The following is a 23,085-nucleotide window of genomic DNA, read 5'->3' as shown; positions in this document are numbered from 1 at the left end:
GTTCACAGTGAAATTATATCAAGGATGACCTTTTGAAGGAATAAAACTCATTATCACGTGGAATGTGGTAGCTATAAAAGATCAACACTTGGAAGCCAAAGCAAAATCCCACATATGATAAATTAATTAGAATAGAAGTTACACAAAACCTAGACCTTCTGGGTGACCCTTATCTTATAATTACCTCTTCTTTAAAGGCAGAATGGAATCTTTTATGTATGAAGATGTTACTGTTGACCCCAAATGCATTAAGAGTCAAGGAGACATTTTTCACATATTGAAAATAAGATTTGATTGAGTGCCTGCAAGTGGCCCAGTGAAATCTCATTAAACCACTGTTTGTTTTAATTCCTTATAAATGGCAGAATATTAGCCATTAATTATGAACATGAAACCAGTTAGAAAATAAGTTTTGCAATATCTAGAGCTTGCTTTTCACCCTTAATTAATGTATTGTCTTTCTCATTGTTTTCAGTGTTTTAGAGCAAACAGGCACTTAGGACTTAGGTATAATTTTTTATCACCTCCTCCTCCTCCTCCTTATTGTTGCTCTATCAACATGGATGCAAAAATCCAGATGAAAACCAGAAAATGCAGTCTATTAAATATAGTTATAGGTGGTCACTATCCACAGTTACAATTACATTTATAAATCATGTGCAAGATGCAAGACATGAATCTTACATGCTTTTCAATTACTACTACCACAAAACAACACAAAATACAGTAACAATTTGAAATGGTTTTAGAAACATTGCCATGTTACAAAAAGCTCATACACCTGGATCAGTTAGCACTCCATAAAATGTATATTCTGAAACATAAATGGATAAAAAATTAAGTTATTGAGCATCTACCTGGTGCCAACCACTGAAATGGTATACAAATTTGACTGTACCAAGGAAGATAGGTAGATTTTGATTCAGATGACAACTTTCAATTACTTGGCAGCAGATGTTGGGAGGCTGCATTGGGAGGATTCTCATGTTGGACCCAGCCAACATCATAGAAATGCAGCAATGGATTAGCAATGTCTGTTACAAGAGTAAGCTGGAAAGATATGCTACAAAATTCCAATCATGTAATCATACCTTTTTATTCCTAAAATGAGTCAGTGTGTTGTGCTAACATTCCCAGATGACAGGCAAAGGGAGAATTAATGTGAGATGCCAATGAACTCGGTTCCATCTCCCAAGAGCCTTCTCTAATTTATATAACAACCAAACACTTCAGACATTCAGGGCTTTCTGATTTCAAATACTCATAATATGAATATTTATGCAGCACTTCCTTACTATTCTCTAAGTACATTAGTGTGCCTGTTCTTTAATCCTTCCAATGACCATGGAAAATATTAACAGTTATCACTGCCTGTTTCTTGGATGCACCAAACTTCAGCCTTTATGAAAAAGAAAGTGCCTCCATGGAAGCTGCATAGATATTAATAGTAAGTGGTGGCATGAGGATTCAAAGCAGGCTTGCTTGACTTCAACATCTAAACTCAATCCAGGAACCTAACAGCCTCTTGCTCTATGATTCTGATTCCTATGGACTTACCGTTTTGTCACAATCTTAGTTTGGAAAGCATGGTCTGAACGCATCCCTCTGGCCCTTCATTAACTGTTTAAGGACTTTGTGTTGCTTTTTCAGTCAACAAAGATAGAAAATGATTCCTTTCCCTCTCCTTCTGCCCTTCTCTGTGTCCAGGAAACAGGCTAATGTTGATACAGTGGCTTCATGGAATGTGTATTCAGTCTATTCCAGCCTTATCTAGAGTTGTCAGGGAAAACCTGAGCCAGAGCCAGGGCTTGAAGGAAGCCCAGCTCTGTGCCAGCAGCGACTTGGGAGAGAAAATGGTGAGGGTCTCTTCATAGTTGATGCCATTATAATGTGAAAAGATCCTACAAGTGAGCCCAGAGCAGATGAATAATAACGCTATTGGCATTTTGTATTTAACAAAACACCTTTCTTAAGAAATGTATTACTCACCTCGTGGGTGGGGAATTGTCTGTGAACCCAATCAGGTTAGTCACTGGCCCATGACTATCTCATTTTTAATAAATAATAATTTTCTCAATTCAGTGCTAGCCAGCTCATCTGCTTTCAAAAGATAGGATATGACTGCTTTGTATTTCCTATTTTAATAACCCTCAGCATCAGAGGGTTAACTCTTGATGTACTGAGTGCAAACTGTTGGGCCCTTGGAGGTCTATTTCTTCTCACCTGATAGGCTGTACCTATCTTTCAAACGAATTTAAAGGTCAGTGCCTTAGGCATGAAAAGCAGGGGCCTGCGTTAGATGGCTGAGCTATACTTGACCCTTGGTCCTTTGTATTGAAAGAGGCAAGAAAGATTTCAAAACTGCCATGAGGAGGCCCCATCACTCACAGCTTCCTTTTGTTTATCCATTCAGTGAGCACCTTCTCAGGGCTAAGCATGGTGTCAGGTCTATGTGACATAGTCATACCAGGCATAAGAAAGGTTTCCCCAAAAAAAGAGATAAGGAGAAAATAAAAAAGCACCTTCCATCAGTGAAACATCGTGACTAAGAATATGAATTTTGTAGTCACACACATCTCAGTTGAGTCCCATCTTGCCCCTTATCAGCTGACCAGTTTTGGTTCCGAGCTTGTTTCCTCACAGTTGCCGCCCCCCTCATAAATGTCTGCTCACACAGTTGACAACACAGAAGTGGCACTGCTGGGTGCATGGGGCTGTTCCTTGGATATTTTGAGCAATGTTATGCTCTGGAACAGGGGTTTGCGAACTCTGATCTCTGGGCCAAAGCCAGCCTGCCACTTGTTTGCAGACAGCTGGCAAACTAAGACTGGTGTTACATTTTAAATGGTTGCATTTTAAGTGCTTACATAAGTGGCTACATAATATCCTCAATTTTGCCTGTTCGTCCACAAACCCTAAAATATTTACTAACTGGCCCTTTAAGAAAAAGTTTGCTGACATCAGCTCTGAAGTAATCCAAGCCACATATATAATTTTAAATTTTCTGGTAGCAATGTCAAAAGAAATAAAAAAAAAAAAACAGGTGACATTAATTGTAGTATTTTTTAACCCAATATCCAAAATAGTATTATTTCAGCATGCAGTTAATATAAAAATTATGAAGGAAATATTTTACATTATTTTTCATACCATGTCTTTAAAATCCAGTGTGCATTTTGCACCTTTTAATTGCACCTTTTAATTTGGACTCACTACATTTTAGGTGTTCAATAGGTACGTGTGACTGGTGGCTGCCGTACTGGACAGTGGCAACTCTATAGAGTTTGGACCCATTTGTGCTCCTTCTGACATTCACAGAAAGCCCTTGGTAAATCTCAGTCTGTTTTTCCTTTTCAAGATCGTGTAGTACTTTGAATTTAAACTCCAAAGCTGCCCCAATTTTAGATGCAGAGACTAAATTCCAAGCTGCAAATATGATCCCCACCCAGCAAATTTCCTATGACGTGCTCCCTGGGGAAAGTGAATCCAGTCATTGTATCCCTTAATTTGATGAAATGCCCCTCTTTCTGGCCTGACCCTTGCTCAATCATTTCTGATTCCACTGCTGGCTATTTAACCCACAAGGGGCAGTAGGTGTGTACAGCCCATCGGCACGGCTGACCGGTGGCCTCCTTGCTCCTGGTCTCCAGATAGAAATTTCCTTAGGCTTGAAGGTCTCAGCTCACATGCAGAACTGCCCTGCTGTGATGATCTATCCATATGCATGCTTGCCTCCGGCAAACCCAGGACATTTAATTCTTAGCCAGTGTCTCATCAGCTCTATGACAATAAAATGAATATATGTCTTGGTCCCACCAGCGGCAAACCCAGGACATTTAATTCTTAGCCAGTGTCTCATCAGCTCTATGACAATAAAATGAATATATGTCTTGGTCCCACCAGGAAGCCTCCCCTGCAAATACCCCAGGAGATCACAGCTCCAGGACTCCCTGTATAGCAAAGCCCCATTGGCTCAGGCCCTAAGTATCAGAATTTGCCAAGATTCACTCACAGCATGTGTCATGAGTCTTTGGTAGTATGTTGCAAATGCTTTCTTACTGTGTGGCTTTTCAGGGCCTTCAGTATGAATGTGAACTTTGCATGTGAAAGATGTTTCACTTGATTGAATAAGTGATTGAATGGTGCATCATCTCAAGCTGTGGTGCTCAAATTTGGGCATTGGGATCACTCGGGGATTAATGAAAATACAAATTTCTGGGTCCCACCTCTAGAGTTTCTGATTCTGTGAGGCTGAGGGGGCCTGAGAATCTGCATTTCTAACAAGCTCCCAGGAAGCTGCGGGTCCAGAGACCACATTTAGAGAAACGCTGATTTAAAATTTACCATGGCCTTACTTTCTCCTCGTTCTGACTGATATGATATCTGCCCTCATCCCACCCATCCTACCTCTGAACTTCCCTGTGTGCAGACCTTCTCAGATAAGTTATCCGATTCAGGGTTTATCTAACTTAAATATTTTATATGATTTTTTAATAGAATGTATTTTCTTTAGTCTTTATTAATTTTTATTTAAATCAATTTATAATTTTGCACAAACATATTTAGAAAGGAAATTTTCTACCATTATGATAAATAGAAAATCAGTATTACTATAAATAGAAGGTAAGCATTAAAATAAGACATTATTATTAACTTTAAAAATATTCATCTGAGTATATTGCCTAAAATTATTATACACATACCACAATGGTATATATAACTCACTTTGAGAAATATTGATGAGAAAGGAGGTCAGGCCTAAAGAGATCTTTATTTTCAGAAGAACACAAATACGTTCTAAAATAATGGAAATAATAGCATCTTGTCATTTTCTGCTGCTGCCTTTGAACAGCAGACATCACAGGCTATTATGAGCTCACTAATGCTGAGTTTCTGCATCCCATAAAGCACCTGAACTCGGCTTAGTCGGGGGCCTACCTAACTCATACTTCTTTGTGACCAGAGCAGCAGAATTCAATTCAGCCAATAAAGTCATTCTGATTTGCATTTTCATAACCCACCCTTCTGTTCTCCAAGTGTGACTTTCATTTTTAGGACAGAGTTATTCAGTCAATGGATATACAGCCCCTCTAAAGGGATATTTATCACCCTTGAAGAATCTTATTGCCAAATCTTAATAGTCTTTCTTATAACAAAGACTCAAATTCACTATCAAGATTAAGAGGCGGAGCTTGAATGAGCTGTGCTGGGGCATCTCATGATAAAATAGATTAAAGTCTTAAAATGGGCAATCATCTCAGAAAATATGCAGACAATATCCCTGCATTTCCTGCAGGCCGTGTGGGCACTGTGGGTGAGCCCAGAGGGTGAATTCTAGGATTGGTAGTTAGACCACCTGGATTGTCCATCAGGCTCAGCTGGGTGACCCAGAGGGAGACTGAAACTCTCTGAGTCTTAATTTCTCCATCTGTAAAATAGTGGTAATGAGGATGGGGAGAGGTTGCCCACCTCAGAGACTGTCATGAGGAGTACATGGAAGAGTCCATGTAAAGAGCTTCCCATGGTTTCTGGCACAGAGTAAAGGAATGAAACACAGGTCCGCCATTTGTGTTAGAGGTCCCCAAGACCACCCCCAGGTTTGGTGGTTCCCTAGGAGGACTCACAACTATGATGTGTCCTGGTGAAAGGAGATGAAGCAACATCAGCAAAGGGCAGTTCTGAGTATTTCCTATAGGGTAGGTCTAGTAGTGACAAATTCCCTTAGTGTTTCCTTATCTGGAAAAGTCTATTTCTCCATCATTCATGCAACTTCGTTTTGCAGGATACAAGATTCTTATCTGGCAGCTTTTCTGTCTGTGGGTGAAGACTGGAGGAAACCAGGCACAAGCTTCCCAAGGTCCTCTCCCAGTGGGGTCACACAGATGTGCTTAATTCCCCCAGCAACATACTAGGACATGTGTGAAATGTTCTCTGCCAGGGCAGCTCACTAGAGACCCAGTGCCCTGGGTTTTCACTGGAGGCTGGTCACGGCAACATTCCTGGCTCCCAGAAGGAAAACAGGTATTCAGCATAAACCAAATTGTACAAACATTTAGCACATAAAGCCACTCTTACCAGTTAGAGTGGTGGGAATGCTCCTGAAATCCAAGTTCTCAGATGCCAGCCAAGGGCCATGCTTGCGAGCAGGCCTTTCCAGTGCTACAGTCCCCAGTCTGCTATGTTAGCGCTTTGCTGCACAGCGTCAGAGGCCACAAGACCTCTCCTAACTCTCTGGCCTCATCCACAGTGCTGCCTGCCAGCCACCCTGACATTCCCCTCATCACCCCGCATATGCCTGTGGCAAAGCCTTGCCTCTGTGCCTGCTGCTGCCTCTGCCTTGAATGTCCTTCCCCTGAGTTTGCCATGACCACGTCCTCATCATTGTCCTCAGTAGAGTGTTTCCCTGCCCCGTCACTCAGTTCTAATTTCTCTGATAGGATTTCACTCTCTCAAATCATCCTTTGTACTTATTTCATTGGTGTCTCCTCCACTAGAAGGACGGTGTGGTTTTCTGGCAGAAGAACATGTCTGTCCTGTTTACTGTGCTATCACGGGGGTCTACTGTCAGGAAGGGCAGGCAGTAGAGCCTCAGTACTTGCACATGGATATTGGGAATTATTATGAGGCATTTCATTATTCTCTGTCCTAAAGGATAAACAGAACCCTTACATATTTTCTGTTTATTAAAGTATTTTCTTTGGATGTTAAGTTTTTAGAAGGTGTTAAACCCAGAAAATTTGCCAAAATAATATCATGAAGATGCCGAGTACCTCTGGGTTTTTCACATTTCATCTTTCCACAGTTGTGCCTTCTCTGCATGAGCCTAATTCAAAAGCAGCTCCTTCAGCTGGTTTATAGAAGGACGCTTTTTAAGAAGCACATGGTTTTGTTTACATTCAGGGTCATTGTAGGGACCTCTGTTTTCAATTTTTTGTCCTAGATTCTCCCAGTAGTTCTCCAGTTCTGTGATTGATGGCACAGGTGAGAAGTGTGATGGATTGGTTTCTCCAGGTGCACTCTTGACCTTTTGCCACCTTGCCCTGGCACTGTGTGGAGGTCCCCTGTCTTCTGGCTTCCAGTGGGTTTAGCCCAGGAGTCTGCAAAATTTTTCTTAAAAGGCCACATAATAAATATTTTAGGCTTTACAGACTGTCCACTCTATGTGATAACCACTCAACTCTGTCATTATAGTGTGAAAGCAGACCAGACAATAGGTAAACTGGTTAGCATGGACCAAGACAGACAGTGGGCCGGATGTGGCCCATGGGCTGTGATTTGCCAGTTGGTGGTTTAGCCAACAGGGGAGTAGGACAAGAGCTCAGAAGGAAGAAGGAGAGTAAGTCTCTGCAGGCTGCTGTGTCCTTCCAACGGGGGTCACAGCTCCTCTCAGGGAGCCCCCTCCATGTAGCTCTCTCCATGGGGTCTGGAAGTCACCCCTCCCAGCCCTTCAGGCTTACATGTGGTAAAAGTGCTCCGCTGTCACTGAGATGCTTCCTCCTGACCCTGCCTGTGCCTTTGCTAGCCCCTGTATCCATCTTTCCTCAAATAGCTCAATTTCAATTTAAGTGTGCCGTCAGTTTTCTGCAGGATTAGGGTACCATCATGGGGTTTCATGGGATATGGGACTTTTGGTATCAAACCCCAGACATTCCCAGACAAGCCAGGATGATTAATCATCCTAGCTGGGACCCAGCCCTTCCTCCTCCCCTGTCCCTTTGCCACTGACTCTGTGCTGGCCCTTGGCACCTCCCACTTGGTTGATGGCTTTGTTGTCATCTAACAGACACAGTGGCCAAATGGGGCCTGTCGCCATCACAGTGTGTACCTCTCTGCTATTTGCCCTTGGAATAGAGTCTGTAGCTGATATCTAACTAGAGAGACTCTAGTATAGTCTCCCAGCCTAGTGTAGAGGCTCTTCATGCTATATTTTGCACTGTATAATTTTTGAAGATGATCCCTTCTCCAAATTTTACTGTGGGAGAGATATGCTATTTTTCCATAAGAAAAATCAGACTGACTTTGAAAGAGCAGTAGGATTAGCAGACACTTTGAAATATTGTATTAATCCAGCTTGGGTTGAAAATATCCAAAAGACTGACTCATGAAATTTCAGGTAATTGAACTTCTAAGAAGACATGAGAAAAAAAAATAATGTTCTTTCAAACTATTTCAGCTCAGATTTTTTTTTTTCTTTTTAGTTGAAAACCTGACAAAAGCTTGCTTGATGGGAAGAAGAGACTACCTTCTCTACATTTAAATTTAATACCATGATGATAATAGCAAGAAGGGTTTTAGATTTAATCTAATTGTGTCCAGATATACTTTTTTTTTGTTTGTTTTTCGTGGAAAGAAGGTTTGAGAGGTTAGCTATGAGGCTGAGGAGAGGGGAAGCCCTCAGTCTGAGGAGACCAGCAATAAGCTACCTTTATCACCGTAAAATGTCTGTGCCTTTCAGCAGGTGGACTAAAGAGGAAAGGCCTGATGCTCTGAAAAAAATATTAATATTAACTTGAGTAACAGAGCAGGCTGACTCCGGTCCCCAGAATCTAGAAGATGTAAATATGGAAGCAGTTTTAAGAAGGAGATACTGGAGACCTTTTAGGGTGGTGGTGGTTGCACTGTGACATTAATGACTTCTCCCATTCAAGGGAGACTTTTCCTATGAGCATTAGTAGTGAAAGAATAGAAACTCAGATGCTTGGGGAGGCTGGAAAGGTAACGTGAATGAAGAGGCCTGGGTGTAAGAAAAATCTAAGTAAAGACACAAATACAAACCAAAAATCACTTGTAAGTTGAATATAAGGGAGATGACAGCACAGCTGGGATAATGAAAGGCACATGGTACTCGTTGCTGGGGACGAATGGGGAGAGACACGCACTGGGGGCCTCTGGAGATGAAGCCCCGCCCATCAGGAGGACGTCCTCATCATCCGTAAAGTGTTGCCCTTTCTGTCTCCAACTCCGGTGCCACTTAGTGAAAATCCTTGATAGTTAAATGTTAGCAGCTAATCTACAAACTAAAGGCCATCTAACAGATATACTGGCCATATGGGGCCTGCTGGCCACCGTAATTTGTAACCGCTCTGTTAGGGCATGTTTGCCCTTGGAACAAAGTCTGTAGCTGACGTTTGACTATCGAGGGAGACGCTAGTGTGGCTGACAATCTGTGTTCAGAACATTAGTATGGTACTACAGACAAACTTTCAAGGTCAAATTGATTATCCTCCAGCTTAGCAAAGCAGCAGCTCCCTAATTATGTCAGAAAGCAGGATTATCTCTGATCATTTGAGCTAGGACTCTGGATAAAACATCAAAAGCAATATTTAAATAATACATGGTCACGAATCAAGGATTCATTGCATTTTCTCTTACTATAAAACCAAATTGTGGTGGCCCATTTTGCTCCATTAGTAGTAACTCATATGCAGTGTAACGGATCCCCCATTACAAAATGTTACTCTGGGGAAGAGAGAGACTCTACTTTGTGTCATGGTGGTTCATACTCATAAAAGCCCTACAAAAATTCAGGCAAGTTCTTGACCCAAACAACCCAAAATTAGGGGAACTGACATACCCAGTCTTGTACTGGAGTTGCTTTGATTATGAAAGCCAATTGTACCCATCTCTTCTGAATATCCAACTCTGTATTCAGTGACTTCATTAGTAGCTTGAAATTGACCATGATGGGAGTACTTACACCAGAGAAACTGGCAAAAGTTACAAATCAAGGCCTTTCTTTCTTAGAGAGCTGATGGTTAAACACCAGGATCCCACTGGGTGCCCCTCACTGCTAGAAGGCCTCACTCCCTCTGTCTCTCCCTTGAAATCTGAGCCTACCTTGCATTCCACTAAGACACTATATCACCATCTTGCTTGCTACTCTAGAAATATAAAGCAAAAGAAAAAGTTGCATATTGAAGTAAGTTACCTTCTAGTTCCTATCTTCTCAAAAATTCTTGCCTTTAGAAAATAAAATTGTTATCAAAGACAACAAGGAATTTTTTAATCATCAGTATAGCTCATCCTTGAGATAGCTCAGTCCTTTTTAGTAGTAACCAGTAGCTGTATAGAAGAGGGTGTTCAAGGACCAACATTATTTGTTGTTCTTCATGCTGGGCATCTTCTTTCATTTGCAATAGGAGGGTACACAAGCAAAATCGACTAAATTCGTATTGTTCAGAACAGCGCTTTCTCTACCGACCTTCCTCACCTCTCCCTGAGCACTGAGTTAATATGCCCTCTTTTTTGCTGTTTCTACTAGATTACTTATTCTGTTTTTAAACTTTTATTTGTGTTTTTAAAGGAGGTATTTGCATGTCAGTCTTTCTTGTGATGTTCTGTGCTGCTCGAAGACAGAAGTCTTGCCTTACTAATGTTCATCTACGGTATTGGCATTGACTCATAGTAGGCACTCAATAAATGTCACATCAGGGGATGAGTCCTTCAGAATATGACTAATTGGCATCTAAAGAGCAATGATTCCAATTCTTTTTGAGTCAGGCAAACAAACATTTGGACAAATTTATATCTTAACTGCATATTAAGCAGTTATATTTTAAAGAAAAGATGCATATTCGTACGCTCTGTCCCAGGGGAAGATATGCAGCTTCCTGCTTAACACAAACAATTTCTTGCCTTCAACACCAGTTTTTGCTTGGTTTCTTTCTTTTCCTCTGGAACTTTTCAGAGTGAGAAGCTTTAGGAAAAAAAGAAAAAACAATTTAACAAGATAGACACTTAGTTCAATAGAAGAATTTTTTTCTGGTGTGAAAAAATAAATTACAGAAAGGACTTTGCCTCTGAAAGATAATTAATAAAAACCTTCCCATGTGATGACAAATCTGACATCTTGTCTCATGTCTGGCAGAGAGGAAAGTGCTGAGAGTTACGCAGTTGGAATAAAATGTTCCACTTCACAGCAAGGCCAAGTAGGATCTGATAATTATTTCTAAGCAAGAAAAGGTCATGGTCTAATTGTTAAATTGACACAACATCAGGCCTTGGATATGTAACTATTCACCATCAGTGAGGTCCTCGTTTAAGTTTTCCTGATTTCATAGGTAAATTTTGTCAAGCATGTGGATAGTCACAGAAATGACTCCCTCTTGGACACTGTGGACTGCAATTGTATTTATAGAACTGTTCCTTTCCCTCATGGGTTGTGGTAGGCTGAATAATGGTCTCCTAACATGTTCACATCCTAATTCCCAGAATGTGTGAATGTTACCTAGATTACTCAGGTGAGCGTGATACAATCGCACCAGTCCTTATAAAAGGACATAGGAAGATCCAGAGTTAGGAACAGAAGATGCCAGGATGGTGGCAGAAGAGAGAGAGAAACAGATGAGGAGATGCTGTGCTGCTGGCTTGAAAGACAGAGGAAGAAGGCCATGAGCTGAAGGATGCCGATAGCCTAGCTGGAAAGTGAAAGAAAACAGATTCTCCTGAAGGAGCACAGCCCCGTAGACCAATACAGACTTTAGAACTGTAAGATAATAAAATATTTTTTTTTTTTAGCTACTAAAATCATAGTACTTTGTTACAGGAGTAGTGTGAAATAGTACATGGGACATGGTTTCCTAAAATCAGAGGCTCAGGTGGGGACAGGAAGCAGCAGTGATGGGCAGGATGGTGAGGCAGGGGAGGAAGGAGAGAGCCAGTGTAATGAGGAATCGCTGGGGTCACTGCTGCGGACGGCCAGGGGTCAGTCCAGCGGTACCTCGAGAGACACATGGAATGTCTCTCGGAGGTGTCCGTCTGGACAAAGGCAGGTTGGGGCATTTAACCAGTTGTCATTTCCTGTGGATTGAGGGCTGTCCCAGGAGGATTAACTCCTTCTCATTTTCCTTCTCTGCTTGCAGTCGCATCAACTGGGCTCCTGCAGTCTAGGAGAAAACCCCAAAGCAGAGTGTGAAGAGATTGAGGGCACTCCACGGGGCAAGCCTGAGCTCAGGAAATTGCTCAAGGCAGCAGCAGCTCAGAGCAGAGGCTCACTGAGGTGATGGCCTCAGCCACCAGGGCTGTCCTCCATCGGGCTGATCCCTCGAAGTCCAGACCTGTTCATTTGCTAGATCCCTATCTGTTGTCTCTGTGCATTCAGGCTTTTGAGTGTAGACCACACAAGTTTCCCAGTGCCTGACACATGGGAGGTATTCATTATTTTTCCTGTTGAACTTCTGGGACTACTAAGGCTCTCTCAGAAGTAGCTTACATCAGGGCTCCGTTGCTTGACTTACAGGAAGCAGGTCTTATTTGGCATTTTGTACCTTTAATTTAATTCCCAAAATTTTATAAAAAGGCCCAAATACCACCAACTCTGGGCAGGCACAGTCTCTAGTTTCTGCTAAGGGCCAACCAGCAAGCCAAGTCTTCCTCGTGCATTAACTGAAATTCTTAAAAAAAATGGTATTTTGCCTTTTAAGTTTTCCAGTGGAGCCTAGTTGTTTAATCCTGGAGTATTACTAATAAAGAGTTAATTCTATTTAAACAAAAATTGTGATTTCATTGACTAAAGAAATTAATGAAAAAATGAATACAATGACTGTGTCATAATAGCAGATCAAAATGTCCCATAACTTGAACAATTACTAAAACAAACACCACTGTGATAAGTCAGCAGGCCTCAACATGGACTTGCTGAAGACTCAGATGATCATTAGCATTTTTTAACAATAAAGTATTTTTAATTAAGGTACACACACTGTTTTTTTAAAGATATAATCCTATTGCACACTTAATAGACTACAGTATAGTGTAAAAATAACTTTTGTATACACAGGGAAACCGCAATATCAAAATATTCATGTGACCATGTGACTCACTTTATTGTGATATTTGCTTTTTCTTGGTTTTTTTTTTCCAAACAGAGTCTCGTTCTATTGCCCTAGGTAGAGTGCAGTGCCATCATTGTATCTCACAGCAACCTCAAAGTTCTGGGCTCAAGCTATTCTCCTGCCTCAGCCTCCTGAGTAGCTGGGACTACAGGCACACACCACGACAACCGGCTAATTTTTCTATTTTTAGTGGAGCCGGGGTCTCGCTCTTTCTCAGGCTGGTCTCAAACTCCTGAGCTCAAGCAATACTCCTGCCTCTGTCTCCCAGAGTGTTAGGATTACAGGGGCGAGCCACTGTACCCAGCTGTGATATTTGCTTTATTGCAAGGTTGGAATCGAACCTGAGTATCTCCAAGGTGTGCCCGTACATGCAGCTTCCCTTTTAATAGTGTGAGGAAAAGATGCTGTTAGCATTCCATTATAAATAATGTCTAGGATATTGGTTTCAAATTTTGTATAAAAGCAACAACAGAACTCACCAAAGTAAAAGTATTCTCCCTCTTCCCAAGAATCACAAAATTATTTCTAAATGTCTATTACCTTAATGGCCAAGAAGGTGGCAGGTGTTCTGTGTTCCAGGGGCTATAAAATGTCAAGAACATATTAAGGAGGTCAGACTCAGCAGGGGTGTGGATGACATGAGTTTATACTTACAGTGAGTACGTCCATGTGTGTATGTGTGAGTGTGTGTGTGTGTGTGTGTGTGTGTGTGTGTGTGTGTGTGTGTTGAAAGTATTACTTTTCTGCATGTTTTCCCTGTAGGCAGTGTGCCTTTACAAATCCTTCTAGGACTCTAGGTTTTTGGTCCCTAGCAGGATAAAGAATCAATCAAAATACATTGCCATAACATTTTTATATCCTGCAAGTCAGAGATAGCATCCTTTCTTCCCTGCCAATCTAAGACACTCCAAACTGACTCCAATAGACCGACTTTGACAAGAGTAAACCTGAGGTATTTTGTTGCAAGGATAAAGGAACTGTCCATCCACACTAACAGCCAAAAGCAGAGTGAGTCAATGAAAGGAAAACAAGGAGGCAGGAGACACGAGTGAGTTTGTTTGGAAAATACCTTTTTAGAGCTGGCCTAAGAGAGGATGAAATCTGAAGTTGTTCACCGCTTGTTGAGATAATTATTTGTGGCAGGAAGTTTCTCTCGTTTTATTTATGGCTTCTTTAAAGAGAGTTGCATTCAGCTTTTCTTTACTTCCAGTATTTCTCACTGGCCTCTGGGATATATCTGTGATGTCGGTGGTATTGAAGACCTTTTTGACCTTGTTCCTTTTATGTTTAGTATATAGTCAGCTATGGTAGCTGCTGTGACAACCTTGAATCTCAATGATTTTGCACGGAGTCATGTGAATGTTCCTTGCCGGGTGGCTCTCCAGGGACCTCTCCTCTATGCAGTGACTGACCACTCGGCTCTATTGGAAGATTCCACCATCTTTGGAGTCCTTCCTTTCTATTGTCATGGACAGGAGAAAAGAGAATATAATGCAGGACATTTCAGGGGGCAGACCTAGAAGTGGAACATTCTTCCACCCTCATTCTATTGACCAGTGCTTAGTCCTGTGGCCAAAATTATTGCAGGAATCCAGCAGCACAAGGTACAGGTCCCATTGTGACAAGTAGCCAAAGACTAATAGCAAGGTGCGTTCTTAGCTCAAAGAGCCTATTTCCAAACACTGAAGCATAGGTTGCCAACTCAGAGGCCTAGAAGGGCAGGTGAGTGTTTAACTAAGTCAAGTGAACAGGAACAATAACATAGGGAGTGGTGCCGACAAGGACAGCTTGGAGAGGCACACTCTATATAACATGATAATTTAACTTCATGACAGACCGATCTGGCTAGACTAAACCACATCTGCTGGCCACATCCATCCCATATGCTGCCAGTTGGCAACCTGCGGTCTGGGAGAGAGAAAAGAATCCTTTCCCTGGAAGCAAACTCCAAAGTTGGCTATATTCTTGAATCAGTACCTGTCAGGATAAACATAAACCCTTTCTTTTTAAGATAGAAAGTTCTGTGCTGCAGCAAAGAAAGGGAAGCTAAACAGGGAACCCAGGTATAAAGAGGATGATGTAAGGGTTTGCTCTCCATGCATAAATTTAGGGCAGTGACGCTTGCATGGAGGACAGATCTCTGAGCTGCTGCTTTAACAGATGCTTGGTGTCCTACAAAGATAGCACAACTCAGTCACAACAGGCGCTGATATTCTCCGTGCAGCTGATCCGAGAGGCAAATGTCTCCCGGCCGTCTCTCTGACTCAGGTCCCTGCTGTTTCTCTTTGCATACTTGTGAGCACAGTCTATGTACTGAGCAGTGTATAGTAGCAACAAAAGTAATATTTTGGTGCTATTTGTCAATGTCTGCCCTGAGACCTATCAGTGAATCATGTATATGGGTTTAAACATATTATATAAATAATAATAATAGCAAACATTTACTGAATAATCACTACATACCAGCTACTACTTAAGGCTCTCCACAATAATTAACTGACTTAATCCTCACAATCTGTAAAATATCGTTACTCCCATTTTACAGCTGAGCAAACTGAGACAGAGAAGGTCATGTAGCTGGTAACTGGCAGAACCAAGATTCGTACTCAACCAGTGTGGCTCAGAGCTGTACTTATAAGCATGGATTTCCTTAGCAGGCTGGTTGTAATTTTCAAATAATAGAAATCCTTTGATGATCATAAACTGATAACTGCTGGTGCTTTCACAGGTGCATTCGTTACCTATTGTTTATGAAGTGCTGTTGCTAATGCATAAATGGACAGAAGGACCTTATAGGGAGATTGTTATTGCCATGGCATTGAAGAGAAATTTGGAATGTTGCTCATAGCATATATTCTGGAAAAGTTAAAGAGGGTTTGGGGAAAAGTGTGTCCAGGCAGTATCTTTATACATGTAGTAGCTGATAATGTTGGAGAAGGGCTTGCCTAGTTTTGGAGTAATGCCCAAGTACTAATCCTTACAACAATGGGGGGTGTTACTTTATATCCCACCACCAAATTTAGTGTGATTGAAACTGAAGAGTGGATATCAGTGACACAGATACTGCTAAGAAATCAAGGGGCAATAGCAGTAACTAGAACGTTCTACCACTACTGATCAGTAAGACATTCCACTTTTTGGAAGCCCTAAATTAGTATGGAAACTTTTTTAAATGCAATGTTTTAATTTCAGAGATGCATTCCATGAAACCCAGAGAGCCACAAAGGAATTCAAAGCAAAGAGTGTGTTGGTTAAAAAGATAAGTCTATATTCCTCTCCATTTACCCAGCTAATTCTTACCATGGAGATGGTAGCAAAAATGTCCCTTCTGTGGATTTGCTTTCTTGATACCCCTAGATAAGGTTAGGCTACCCTATCCCCCAAACTTTACATGTTCCCAGAGAGACCTACATTGTCCTTTCAAGTTAAATTTTAACTTTAATTAAATTATGATTTTTTAAATGCCTCTCTTGCTTTCTAGACCATAGTAGTATTTAACACTTGACTGCTTATCCTGTGTAGCACTTTTCTAATTGTTCCTGGACAATGTCTAGCAAAGTCCTCACTGAATCCCAGGAGTTTAATAAGTATTTGTGAATCAGTGAATGAACATTGCATGAGGAGTGGAGTAAATGAATGAGTGATTTGACTAGTTCTTACCTCACTAAGTCACACCTTGCCCAGGAGGGCACTGTGTACTTTTATGTTACAAATCGTTTAACCTGAATTTTGACTGATAGATGGAGTGACTCAAGAATTTTTGAAGACAAAACTGTGCTTTTGGGAGTTCTCCCACCACTCCAACCCTCCCTGAGGGTCAGCAGCTGGAAAAAAATTTATTTTTCTTGATAACTCCAGAGGAGCCCTGAATAGACCCTGCCAAGTAATCAGGACAAAGCCTGAGCCATAGATGAACAGAGATGGAGAACGCAACTCATGCAGAGCGTAGTGCTCCTACTGTGCTCTTTCTCGGTCGGCCCTGGATTTTTACATTCAGTCTCCTGGGAGAAATTCCGTCTCCCTTCGTACCAATGGGATGCCCAATTTACTGGTCTGGGTTTTGAGAGCAGAATTAGCCAATTAGAAGGTTAGCGTATAATTGTAGGCACTGGGTGCCTGGAGGCGACCCTTGACCATTTGCTGCTTAACTAAATTAGTGTTGGCCAGTAATAGATTTTCTGCTTGCAAAATTGCCAGCACATTATTCTGAGACCTGAATCTGCATTCTGTGTGCATGCCACTTGGGATGCCAGCGTTATGATTGCTTCAGAAGTGATTTAACTAGAGCCTGTTCTCAAGACGAGGGAAAGTTTCACAAGCGGAACAGCACAGACACTGGGCTGTCGCATTCTTCCCGCTTTGATTTGAGAGAGATGATGTCGGTCAGGGTGATGACTCCCCTGTTTCAATTTCTCTGATGTTGCTCAGGCTGGCCACACTGTGAACCTCCTGAGATTGATTCTTGCTCTCCTTCCTCAGGGTTCAGTGCATTTCAGAGGGCTGGTATTTAGAGAGAAGCCCTGGTTCCACAGCTTCCAACCTTTTGTACACTCCTTTGAGTTTGCTGGTGGAGAGGATAATGAATTTTCCTCAACTGCCCGTGTTCAGTGGTTTGGAGTGTGAGGTATGGTATTAAAGTCTGGTTTTCTAAAAACAGAGTTGAGGATTTGAATGCAAGTAGTTCATTTGGATGGTGGAGGACTTGTATTCAGAAAAATACCAATGGGGGATGAGGAAATGACCCAAGGAAGAGAAGGCAGCTAATGAAGAGTGAATTATCAAGCCAGGCACCATGCTGGACAACTGAAGCTGAACTGCAGGTGGAAACTGGGAGGCAGAACTCATGCCTCTGAGTCATCTCACCGGAAGGGTGAGGGGTCTGGGGTATTTACCCACCAATCCCCCGTGGTTGTTGGTCAAAGGCTGCTCCTGGGGTGATGGTCACTTCCAAACACTCTCTTCTGGCACCTTGCTTTCCACAAGTTTGAGAGTAATATCTCAGGGCAAAAAACACAAAGTCTTGCCTTCTGATGTGGAAGGTCTGAGGGGAATGAGCAGAGCTCTGGCAGCGTGCCAAGTCAGAAGACACTTAAGCCTGGATTTGAATTCTGACTCCACCCATCCTAACTGTGATCTTGGATAAGCTTGTTAACCTCTCTAGAATTTCACATCTGTCCTCTGTGAAATATATCTTTTAATATATTAATAGTACATACTTAATAGGGCTACTGTGATTCGATGAGATTATGCATATAGTGGGTTCAGCACAGTGATGGCCCTGTAATAAGGGCTCAGAAATGTTTGCTTTCATTCATTGCATGTTACGGAGCATCTTCCCTGTGCCAGTGTGTGGCAGGTGCTTGGTAGGAACAAGTGAGGGAGAGGTGATCCCTATTTTTGTGGGGCTTAAAGTCTTTGGCTACTAAATCTTAAGACCATTTCTTATTTTTACTAAGTTACACCTTGCCCAGGAGGGTGTCACATACTTTTATGTTCCAAAGCATCAAACCTAATTTTTTGACCACTGGTTGAATTGTCTTAAGAACTTGAGGGCCTTGGGAAACAACTGTAGATTTTAAATTTTCTAGTAGCCAAATTTATAAAAGGAACAAGAAACTGGTGAAATTAATTTTAATGTCACTTGTGTTTAGTTTGCCCCATATGTAAAATATTATCGTTTCAACATGTAATTAATATAAAATTACTAATTAGATATTTCAGATTCTTTTTCTTATTTCATCATCATCAAAATCTAATTTGTATTTTGTACCTACAACATCTCAGAGAGCTACTTTTTTTTTTTTTTTTTTTTTTTTTTTTTCTTTTTTTAGGCTGGTCAAGTGAAGTAGTAGGAGTGGAGAAGGAACAAAGGAATCTGTAGACAGCTACATTTCAAGTGCTCAGGAGCCACCTGTGACTCATGGCCACCATATTGAGCCATGGTGAAGGTCTAATGGGCCGTGAATTCCTTTTAGAAGTAACTTCACATCAAAATAGTTCCATTTTCTTTTTCTTCCTCTTCATAGATGACAAGGCTCCTTTGCATGTATGAAGATGAAGTTGGTTTTAGCTTAGGCACCATTGGAAACTGACAGTTTCTGTAATAAAATTTCACACATGGAAACTATGGTGAGAATCTTAGCAGGTGTAAAAATCTGATGAAGTTATTTCTTTAACTGCAACTTAATGGAAACTGCAGCAGCTGTTCCCATTTGTGCGTTTTCCAAATCTCATTGCCAAAACGAATTGTTGGCAGCCACAGGAGAAGTATCAACTTACCTCTTCATTTGGGAAATGGAATTGAAACCTCAGCTCATTTCTAAAAGTCACAGATTTGGTGAAAGTTAGCAGGGCAAACACATCTACTGCTATTAAAATATTGATGGCTTTGGTTTTTCTTAGGTGCTGTTGCTAACATCTGCAGAAGATTTGGACTGCACTCCTGGATTTCAGCAGAAAGTGTTCCATATCAATCAGCCAGCTGAATTCATTGAGGACCAGACAATTCTAAACTGTAAGCAGTGTCATTTGAAGATACTTTTGGCCTATTCTCACATTTGATTTTACTAATGTCTAAGAATATGTCTCAGTATGTGGTATTTCCTAAACTAAGTGTTTCCTGATTATTTTTCTTACGTCACTGCTTGACCCTGGGTAGAAGCTCTTGAATTAGGACCTTGCCAGCTTAAAGGTTAATAGGGTGGTAATATCTCTTTTGGGGATCTTATCATAAGTGAGCATTTCCAGACTGCTCCCAGAAAAGGAGGCTGTCAGCCTCCAATGTGAGTTCTACACTATTCAATGGAAATGAAATCCATTTTCCCTGGGCAGACCCCCCAAGAGCAAAATCATTACTTTCCTGGAGATTTCTGTTCTACCTGTAGTTTCTCATACATAGCATTAGATCAAAATAATGGTGAGAACATGATATTGGCTTCTGGGCATTCTTAGATTTAGGAATCAAAAATACTTATTCTTAAGGCTAATAAGATGGTCATTATAATGATTCACAACCTCTACTGGTTATTCTGTGGATTAAACACAAATCCCCCCAAATTCCAATTGATTTCCTTAAAATATGCATCCTTCAGATCTGTGGTTATGATCTCTTTCTATTTTTAATGCCAGTATTATATTATTTTATCTTTAAGAGGTCATAGGTTACATTGCTAAATGCATAACAAACACAGTTTTAGCACAATAAAATTTAAAATTGATAAAAGGAAAATAATCATTTACCTTTAGGCTCTCAAGCACCATTCCTTAACACTTGGGAATGAAGGATATAAAAACAGTGATCTAATTTGGTCAAATGCTCTAAGGTCTTTTTAAGGAAGGTGATTCCACATTTGCCCTTCTGGTCTTGGGTTTGCCTTCCAGGCTTGCCATATTCCTTCATTTCTATGTATGTGGCTGCTTTGTTCAAAGAAAAGAAGAAAAAAGCCTGCTTGATTGGATTATTCTGTGAAGCTGGGACACATTTTAAGAGTTGAAAGAAACACAATAATGAAGATACACTGTTGAGCATCAAGGGAGCTGTCCAAGGTGAAGCCCATGCACATCTTGATGCAATTACATCAATGAAATCATTTCAATAATTAGAGTCTGTAATGACAAGGTACAGGACTGGCACAATAAGTGAATTCCAATATGTGATTTCCTGTTAATTTGATCTGAGTATGACTCCTGGGTCAGGCTGTCAGGAACCTTCATTTGTCTTTTGATTTCTGTATTTATCAGAATCAATATATTTCAAGCAGAACTTGATTAGTGAGAACCATTTTTCTGGCTCTCCACTCTTCTCCTCTCTTCCTCGCTTCTCCTCTCTCTCTCTTTCTTTCTCCCTTTTCTTTTTTTCCAAGTGATTATCCCAAATGGCATCTATGTTAACATGCTTGGAAATGCGAAGCCACCCTGAGTATGGAAATTAATAGAGTTGGTATGCAAAGCAGGCCCATAAATGTGATTGCTTCTGTAATCTTCACGACACCAAACAGCTTTTAATTCACTGCTGAGAAGCTGGAAACAATCATACTTTGGGGGATCTTTTTAATTTAAACTAGGCCATACTGTACATTCCAATATCACAGTTTTGTATGTGTCTGTGTATGTGTGTATCTGTGTTTAATCCCCTAAGCAATTAAGTAGGTTATGGTTGTTGGTTCTGTGTAAGCTAGTAAATGCTAAATGGGACTGGGTTGATTATCAATGATAGCACATTCAGGAAAAGTCAGTGTTACGAGAATTGAGGACATTTAAGATTTATGCTTGTGTATGAGTTGTTGGGTCAGCAAAATTTGATTAGCCCCTCTTAGTAAAACCATATGTCCACCTATATTTGTACAAAATACAAAGAACAGATTAGGTTAGATACTTTTAAGTTTGTCTCAAAGCAACAAACATAGGTTGTTATGAGTATAGACCTGCAGGTAAGGTTAATTGTGCCTAAATGAAAAAGAAAGTTTTCAAATGGTTGAGAATGCCTATTGAATGTTGTTTTGGAAAAAATGGATTTGCAAAAACATTATAGTAGTAGCAATGCTTTGCTCTATTCCACTTGCAAAAGGAAATAAAAAGCCCAAAATGTTAAATGGACTTTGCTACTTATCCAACAAATAGCCTAAGGTAGTCTCTCTCTCTCTCTCTCTTCCCCTCCCCCCTCCCCCCTCTCTCCCCCTCCCACCCTCCTTTCCTCCCTGCCTCCCCCCTCCCTCTTCCACCTCTCCCTCCCTTTTCTCTTATTCTCAGTTTCTTTTGTGCATTTCCTTATGGTTCAACACAAAACCCTTCTATCTCTGAAGAATGTGATTAAACAAGCAACTGATGTGGCTTGTGCTTTCAGAATGAAGACCCTAATGACCCAAAGCTAACATCTGAATGAAAATGAAAAGAATCAAACAGAACTAGAAAGTTTAAAAATTCTTAGATACCAGAGGTCCAGGAAATGGTTAGGGATATTTAGTGACCTATAAATATAAGTTGATGTTATCAGTAATAATCAAGGTTAAAAGAAACTAAGTTAGTAGCATTATAGCACTTGTGCTTTACATTTTTCCTTTATCTTTGCAATATTTAAGAGCTTTGGTTACCAGTCATTGTGAAGTTTTATGTTGCAGAAAGTATAAACGCAGCCTAATCAATCAGCTCACATCTACACTCTTCACCAATTCTGTAAAGTCTGAAAGTGTTGTCTTTTTACCTGACAGGTAGAGTATATCTGCTCATACCCTAGACTTGTATCCAACCAATTCTGTGTTCAGCTTTTAGCAGCTTATATGAAATGTTTATTCTGTAGATGGCTTCCTGCTGTCTTTGTTCAGACAGTAATATTTCTTTTTATCCTTTTTCATTTTCCTCTTCAATTTTCAATGACTTATCTCTTTCTACTTTAACTGTTACTAATGGTCACCTTCACTCCTTTTATTTCCCTAATATTTTATTCACTGTTCACTCCGATACATCTTTCTCTCAGTTGTTCTAAAGCCTTTTATTTTCTTCACATCCAAATAACTCTTTATTCTACTCTTCTTTCCACTAACTAGACTTGCTTTCGACTTTAAAGGGCCATTTTTCAACAAGCTGCTAGGATCAAAACATAGCATTCCACTATTTCTTCTAATGTAACCAGGGGAGTGCTTTCGTGTTATCTTTCACAGCATGATACAAAGCCCCCAACTCACGCTAACTTGGGCAAAACTTTCTTGGCTTCATCTCACTCTTGAAAGTTTAGCTGGGAAGATGTGGTTATTCCCATTTTTCAATGAGAAATGTAAGAAAAAAGGAGAAGACAGCTTTAGAAGACAGCAACTCTACTTGCAGATGGTGACTTGGGGGAAGAAAAGAAGGCAGCAATTCAGAAAAAAGATGCCCCTTCAAGGTCTCTGCACTCAGGGAGGAATCTGTAAAGGGTTTGTGGGAGGGGTTCTCTAGAGGCCTGGCACTCAGAACTCCCTCAGCTTGCCTGGTGTAGTACCTCTTGCTTCTCCTGAAACATGAAAATCCTGTGATTCTGGTAGCTGCCTTGGTGGTACCACTGGAGTTGGACAGCAACCCTGGTTACAGCCTGTCAGCTGGTACCCAGAATAGAAGACCCCTCGGGCTTAGAAGAATAGCGGGCCTGGATAACTGACCAGCCACCAGCTGGGGTGGGAAAATGCCAAGTGACGAACCCTGACTATGTTCTGCAAATTCTAAAACAGAATGTTCTACTCTGCCCGCATCAGCTCAGACAGACCTTCCCAGCATATGGAAG

At 40.9% G+C, this 23,085-nt stretch overlaps 1 protein-coding gene across 5 annotated transcripts in view; it reads left to right on the top strand.

Moving 5' to 3' along the window:
• Window positions 1-23,085, top strand: part of CDH13 (cadherin 13) — a 964,660-nt gene that overhangs the window by 178,041 nt on the left and 763,534 nt on the right. For all 5 annotated transcript variants that reach the window (XM_045534024.1, XM_045534023.1, XM_045534027.1 and 2 more), the window contains one exon: window positions 19,236-19,347. In XM_045534024.1, coding sequence (XP_045389980.1) covers window positions 19,236-19,347 — 112 coding nt within the window. The remainder of the gene's footprint in view (window positions 1-19,235; window positions 19,348-23,085) is intronic.

This window comes from Lemur catta, chromosome 20 (assembly GCF_020740605.2).
Source record: "Lemur catta isolate mLemCat1 chromosome 20, mLemCat1.pri, whole genome shotgun sequence".
In the NCBI taxonomy this organism is placed as follows: Eukaryota; Metazoa; Chordata; class Mammalia; order Primates; family Lemuridae; genus Lemur; species Lemur catta.
The sequence above is the reverse complement of the archived record's forward strand: the minus strand, read 5'-3'. Positions and strand labels throughout refer to the sequence as shown.